The sequence below is a fragment of the Rutidosis leptorrhynchoides genome, chromosome 1, assembly GCF_046630445.1.
Source record: "Rutidosis leptorrhynchoides isolate AG116_Rl617_1_P2 chromosome 1, CSIRO_AGI_Rlap_v1, whole genome shotgun sequence".
In the NCBI taxonomy this organism is placed as follows: domain Eukaryota; kingdom Viridiplantae; phylum Streptophyta; class Magnoliopsida; order Asterales; family Asteraceae; genus Rutidosis; species Rutidosis leptorrhynchoides.
Genome location: NC_092333.1, coordinates 145892027 through 145899536, shown reverse-complemented (window position 1 = coordinate 145899536; position 7510 = coordinate 145892027). Strand labels below are relative to the sequence as shown.

The 7510-nt window shown below is 39.7% G+C and overlaps 1 protein-coding gene across 1 annotated transcript; it reads left to right on the top strand.

Annotated features, from left to right (window-relative positions):
- Window positions 1-4507: 4507 nt before the first annotated feature.
- On the top strand, window positions 4508-6959 carry LOC139889927 (protein SEEDLING LETHAL 1, chloroplastic-like). The gene is made up of 2 exons (XM_071872842.1): window positions 4508-4771; window positions 5788-6959. Exons 1-2 carry the CDS (start codon window positions 4508-4510, stop codon window positions 6709-6711), a joined length of 1188 nt encoding a protein of 395 aa, XP_071728943.1. The 3' UTR covers window positions 6712-6959.
- Window positions 6960-7510: the final 551 nt, after the last annotated feature.

Sequence of the window (7510 nt, the reverse complement as noted above, 5' to 3'; positions counted from 1 at the left end):
TATATTTGCTTATCTGTTTATAGATATTCTTCCAGAGTCATCCGCTGAAGCTACACCGCTTTACAACATTAGAGGGAGAGACACTACAAATGTTCTTAATGAACCCGGAAATGAAGATTTATCTCTTCCATCTGACGCAGAAACGTCCAACCAGGAAGAGGAAGGAGAAGCTGATGCGGAAGAAACTGCAGCAGCAAATCGGGCCTTTAGACTATACCAAAGGCTTTATAAATTTGTTCCTGAAGAAACAAGGGAGCAATATCACAAATTGTCTTATCCCGAGGCTGCCAGACAACAACTACATAATTGCTACAATGCAATTTATCTGACAGTCGACAGCATGGAGCGTTTCACCGAGATGTCAGACGAGTATGATAAAGCAGTGAAAGCCGCCAATGCACAAGAGAGAAGGGCGCAAAGGGCTGAGGCGCGTCTTGAAAAGGTGATGGAAGAGAATGCCAAACTCAAAAGAAGGGCAGAAGTCGCGGAACATGAGTTCGCACAGCTAGTCAAGTATCTCCCAACATTCGCGGATAAAGTGATGGACTCCGAGCCAGTCACTGAAAAATTTCAAACATATGCTCAAGCAGCAAAGCTTGCCACTCGCTGCGAGTGGTATGATTTATTATGCAAACTTGGTGATCTTTCGCAACCTCTTCCTTCTGACATGGCGAAATAAATATGCGACACCGATGATGCTCGCGAAATACTCGAGAGGGAGAAGAAGGAGGTTGAGAAAATTAGCATACCTGTCCTTGAGGAGCTCAGTCAGCGTGAAGGCGTTTCATTTGCAGATATTAAAGCATTAGAACTTTAGTTTTGCCTTAACTAATTTGTTTTTGAATGTATTTTCGCAATTACGAATTGCGTTTGTTGTAAGAATCCGCGTTGCGTACACGCTTAATATTAATCACTTATTCACAGTTCGCAGTTGCAACTTCTTTTATTTGTATAGCGCTTTATTATCAATATTCATAACACGGACTTGTCCTTTGCGATTTCCAACTTTTATTATTGCGCACATAATAAATGTGTACTTTTGCGAAACAATCTGTATGCGTATATACTTATACGTTATGAATCTTCTAAGTCCGCCATAACGATCCTTAGGCAAATTTAGCATTGCGAAGCATCTAAGTATTGGCAAGATCAAATACTTAGGAAGTGTTATCCTTTCGCAATTATTTTCAAATTAACATAAGTGGGCAATTTCATCACTTGGTTTTTAACAAACTATTCCGCAATGCAGTGTTGCATTTTCATAACACTTAAGCAGGCTATGCTATGCGAAAATCATGCCACCTTACTTAAAATATCCGCAGAACAAACATTAACTTAGTGTTGTAAAAGACAAGTAATCGTATTCTGCGAAATAAGCACTACGCGTGGCCACACGCAGTGTTTTCGCTTTGTAAAGAAACAATTACTAACACTGAAATTAACTTTGCTTTATTCATTACTATTTCGCATTCGAAGCATAAACACGACTATGATATTCGCATCTTAATACCATGCATTTATGAATTTTGCCTTAGCATCTTATTACAACTTTTTAAATTTTCATACTACTCAGGATTAACTGAACGTCCTTCAATACTCAAATTCGCATTTGCCATAATCATGGCGCAGAATGACTCCACTTCTGCAGAAATCAACGTGCTAATGCCCTTGTTGGCAGAAAATTTTAGCATACCGTGTATGGTAGATGGTATAGCGCCAAACATGCGCAAAGCTGTGTGCCCAAGTATCATATTGAATCGCGATTGATTTCGCATTATGTACAGATTCAATAAAGCTTGGCGCCTTAGCGACTCATCGCTGTCATCAACTAACTCCATTTGTAATTCCAACTGGCCAACGGGCCAGGATGACTCTCCTGAGAACCCGGCAAGTGAAACCGCAGTAGGTTTCATCAAAGCTTGAATGTTCGCAGGAAACTTGCTAAAGCATTGTTCGTACATGACATCGACACTGCTACCCGTGTCCACATGTACCTTCATTATCATTATTCCAGTATTTGCAACGCGACATGAAACCACTACAGGTTTACCATCATCCGCGGTCAAACTTGCAGGAGGAAACGTAATAGAAGGACATTTCCAACTGACAATCTGTTCTGAAATTTGCATCACCGAAGTTTCGCCCTGCACTTCTACCACGTTGATTACCTGTATTCCGCGCTGATTTTCTTTTTTGATCACCATTTTTACTCCCAGATTTTTTACTGAGGGAGCCTTTCGCTCAACCGCGTTTGACGCATTCGAGGTGTTAGCTTCTGTAGGCATTATAATCGCATTCGCGGTGTTTTGTGCGATTAAATGATCAAGTTTGCCTTGCTCGTACGCTTCTGCGATGAATTCCGCCAAATCTCTGCAACGATTGGTGTCATGACCGTAATCGTCATGGAAAACACAAAATTTTGATCTATCGCGCCTGCTATTTTCTCCCAAAGGCTGCGGATCAGGAAAAGACTTAGCAACTCTTTCTTGCAACAAAATTTCCTTGGGCGTTTTTGTTAACGTCTGAATGATGTTGAATGATTCATTGCTCCACTTTCGCGTAGAATAGTGATCACGGCGGCCATATCCATGGTTATCATTTTGGCCTTGAAACCTGTCATTTCGCGGGTATCCACCGCCGCCATTTCTTCGCGGAAAACCTGATCCGCGGTAATTATCACTGTTACCATCGCGAAAAGAGTCATTGTCATCTCGCCAACTTTTGTCTCTACCCCATCCACACGCAGGGGTTATATTGCTATCCTCTCCACCGCGGAGATAATCATATGTTTCCTGTTGAACTTTTGCAAAAGTTGGCGGAACGTCTCTTCGCAATCTCCGCACAAGAGTAGGATGTCTTTGTGGGTTAATAGCATGCAAAAAACCATAAATTTTCTGATCTTCATTCAATCGTGGAATTTTTTGGCACTCATAAATGTACCGCGTGAGTAATGCGTTCAAATTCTCCTTGTTGCCTTGATTAATATCGTGACATTCTATGTGCGTCCTTTTCTGCGGTAATAGATTTTGAAACTGCAGCAAAAAAAATTCGCGTAAATCTACAAAGCCAATGATACTGCGAGATTGCAAACTATGAAACCATTCCCTTGCTGACCCTTGCAAGGCCATGGGGAATACCCTACACGCGACTGGTTCATCCCAGTTATAAGTGCTTACTACGCCTTCGAAGCGTTGCAGAAAATCCAAAGGATCAGTTAGACCCGAATAGACTCCCAGAGTTGCCGGCACGATCGGCGAAAAAACAATTGGATAGTCAGAAATATGCTGGGCAAACTTGTCCGCAGCAGTAGTGATTTCTGTTGCCTTCTTTGTGCGAGTATCTGCATTCTTCGCACAAAACTTGGCAAGCATGTCTTGCAAAAAATTTGGCTGATCAAACTTATGTTGCATGGACTTTGGCGCAATGCTTCTAAAAGCATCCGCCAAAAAATTCTGAGCATTCTCTCTGCGAGCAGCGTCAGATGTGTCAACTTCTTCCCCATAGCGAGGGAAAGGTGTTGGTGGTCGCTTTCGCTTAATTTGTGGATTTTTAACAAACTCTTCTACGCTGTCCGAATCATCAGAAAATTCGCTCTCTTCTCTTGGTGCTTTTGCCATTTTTGATTTGTACGTAGAACTCAAATGAATGCGATCTTCTGCATTGTCACTGTCGCTATCATTATGCTCAAGAACTAGACGATCAACTTGTGATCCTGAATCATTCAATGGCCATAAGTAAGTGCGCGGTATGCGAGATTCACAATTACGCTTAGCATCTCTCTTAGCTTGCTCGATTGCAGTACCAACAATTTTGTCAGTTCGCAGACTAGATTTTCCAGACAAAGCTTTTGGTCGCTTCCCATCAGCGATTATTTCATTGCGATTTTGCAGCAAAGTTCTTCGCGCAATCATTTTTTCAGCAGCAACTTCTGGCTGCAAATCACTAGCATTGTTTTCAGCAGGTGTTTTAGCGACCGGTTCTTGAATCGATTTTCCCGCGGTTATACTAGCATTTGTTTGCAATGGAAATATCACAACGTTCTGCGAATCACCGGGCAGTGCATCAGCATTCGCAGAAACGCCAGCTTGCTTTGCATTTGTCATCGCGATTGTCGGGCAGATTGACTGATTGCGTATTCCAAAAGCACCTTCAAATCATCACAACAAAAAAAACACGATTGAAATTAAACCGTCGAATTAATTGTTTAACGGCATAAAACAAAAAATTTTCAGTTTAATTCATAAAACGGGTTCCACGGATGGCGCCAATTGATCAATCCTTAATTAGCGATCCATTCATATCTAGTTGATTAATCGGGTTAATGGATATCCACTTTACCAATATACTATTTGTAAAATGCCCATTTATATCATTGATCATTTTTTTTTTTAGAATTATGGTTTTTAAAAAAAAAAAAAAAAACATTTACTGTATACATTATTTACTCCTTCTGCTACTGTAGAATACAAATAGAAATAAAAGGTAAGGCTATCAGGTAACATGAACAATGGAGGTCTGGTCCTCATCATCAACATCATCAAGGCCACCACTGAGCCATCATCTCTTTGAATTAACTTCAACTTCTTCACATCATCCTCTTACTTCAACATTATACTTTCCTATTCCTCTTATCCGTTGTTGTTCTTCCTCCTCATCCACTACCTCCGCCGCGGTGCCGACACAATCCGGCAGCATAAGTAGACTTTCCGCCGTTTCCACTAGCACTTCAACCTCCGATACCGACACTATTCCTGCTATCCGTCTCAAAAAGGTCTGCCCTAATTTTAATTTTTTCCTCAACTAATTTACTCGTGTATATTACTTCTGAAATATACATTAACTTTCCTTTTTCATTGAAATTTGATCCTCACATCAAATTGTTTATGTCATGAATTTTCGATGTAGGTCAAATTTACATTATTGATATTCAAATTGTATATATATGGTGTTTATAGCGTACTGCGTCAATTAGAAGCGATTAGCACTTTTAATGCAAGGACACTCTTTTCTTATTAACACTCATTGTTAAACTATTAGCACATATTAGTTGATTCTTGCTTACAGCATTTAGTTTTTTATACTTGCTATTCTAGTTGAATAAACCTTTGAATTAACATCATAAAATTTCAACTAATACCTCAATCATGAAACTAGATGAAAGCTAATTAGCTAAATGTGAACTTATTCCTTTAATGTTGGGGTGTTGACACTTGATGACTTGAAGGTAGTCGAGTATTAGGAATTTTAGGCTTGACTTCTTTAATAATTGTTAGGCTACCTCGAATAAATATTGTTAATTACCTTCCAACTGTAAATATGTCCAACTGTTTGAGCTGGATGCTAGTGTAGTTAGTCAAAATTTTCTAATTAATTCATATAGAGCATAGAAAATTTGAAACTCGTGATGGTTGTCTACAAACTCGAGCTAAATAAACTTTTCTTTTAGCTCGTCCTTGAGCTTGCATAAGCTTATACTTACCCAAAAACTTGTATGGATCAGGCTTGTTTAACTCTTTAACCTCGATCAGCTCATTTGACATGGAAATAATTGAGCAGTAACTTTTGTAACATGTTAATTGAGCATTAACTTTTGTAGCATGTTAACTTTAGCACTTTAGCTAAACAAATTTGACCTTCATATTTGCATTATAATCATAGCTCTTCTTAACTGATGTTGCACTTGTTACATATGTACTGTAGATTTTCCAATATTTGTTCTATACTCAGTCTTTCGTGTGTATATTTTAGTTTACTGTTTGCAATGAAATCAGTAAATTCTTTTTATAGGTGGAAGAACCAAGTACAAAAGGCTATACTTACAATCCACCATCCAAACACCTCTTTCAACCAACTTCCAAAACCGCTCTAATTTCCCCCAAACCCTCTCCACCACCGCCCATCTCCGCCACAAACACCACCACCGAACTCCAAGAAAAACTCGTTTACCTCGATTCATTCGGAATCGACTTAATCCCGCTCCTCACCGCCCACCCACCGCTCATCTCCACTTCTCTTTCCCACATCAAATCCACCATTTCCTTTCTCTCCACCACCATATCCCTCTCTCCGCCCGCCCTTAACCGCCTTACATCCCTTTGCCCCGAAATCCTCACCCTCCCACTTCCTTCCATCATCTCCGGCGTCACATTCCTCCTCCGCGAAGCCCACGTCCGCACTCACCACCTCCGCCATGTCATCCACCGCCGCCCAAGACTACTCACCTCCGACGTCAAAACTCGCTTACGCCCCACCCTCTACTTCCTCCAAGGTACAATCGGTATCGCAGAGATCAACAAACACACCCACCTTCTATCATGCTCCGTGGAAGACAAATTCATCCCACGTATCGAATACTTCCACGAAAACATAGGAATCTCGTACGATGACACAATGTTGATTTTCCGAAGATTCCCCTCGTTGTTTTGTTATAGTATAAAGGAGAATCTTGAACCGAAATTTAACTACTTTGTAATGGAAATGGGGAGGGATTTGAAGGAACTGGTGGAGTTTCCTCAGTACTTTTCGTTTAGTTTAGAGAATCGGATTAAACCAAGGCACCTTCGATGCGTGGAAAAGGGTGTCTGTTTACCGTTGCCAGCTATGTTGAGATCCAGTGAGAAGCGGTTTCTTGAACGGGTGGAGGTGTGTTGCGATTCTTCTATGCCGGCGAAAGATTCTCCATTTTGGTATTACAGACATACTGATGATTAGTGACAGTGTTAATGTGATATTGTACCTCATTGTGCTGTTTTTGTGTATATATATTATTAAGATTCAAGAATCAAGAATATTTCTAGAACACGAAGTGTGACAGTATTAGTGTGAATCTTAAAAAAGTGATTCCTTCAAGATGTTTTGGAAAGTTTGGGAACTGGATTAACTTGGGATCATATAGATTGAATTTTTTTAAGCATGGGATTTTACGACTTATTTAAGTATATAGGCATGTTTTTACCAAGAAAAAGTGATCAATTCTTAATTAATGATGTTACTTAATTACGGATTGAGTGCAATAAGATTGTAATGGAGGATGGAATGTTTGATGATTATTTTGGGCCCCGATGATCGTCTTTCACTTTAACTATCAAGTGATCAACCACCCGACCCGGTCTTGATTGTTAATTAGCTTAATTCACCTTTGCGCGGTGTAAAAATCCCTTGGGCAAGATCACAAGTGGAAATTACAAAGGCTTAGGCAAAATTGCAGAGAATCAACAACCTATAAATGAGAGGCCAAGCTCTCTATTTATAGGAATCGAAATATCCGCGGTCTGCGAGTTACTTAACTATCCGCGAAAATGATGGAATTCAACATATCAACAAGTTCATAATGTTAACTTGATCATAAAACCCATTCATGTAAAGTTATAACAAGCGGAAGCATGATTATTAAGAAAACAAGTTTATATATTTAACCAATTAAATTGAATTCCATGTAAATATCAAGTCTTGTAAATATGCTTACATATAACAACAAGTAAGTAAGAGTTATACCTCCTCAAACTTGTTT

Bases quoted from the DNA above. Each gene is read 5' to 3' on its own strand.
- LOC139889927 (XM_071872842.1), top strand. From the start codon at position 4,508: ATGGAGGTCTGGTCCTCATCATCAACATCATCAAGGCCACCACTGAGC. The intron at 4,772-5,787 runs GTCTGCCCTAAT...TTCTTTTTATAG, and splicing joins CTGCTATCCGTCTCAAAAAG to GTGGAAGAACCAAGTACAAA.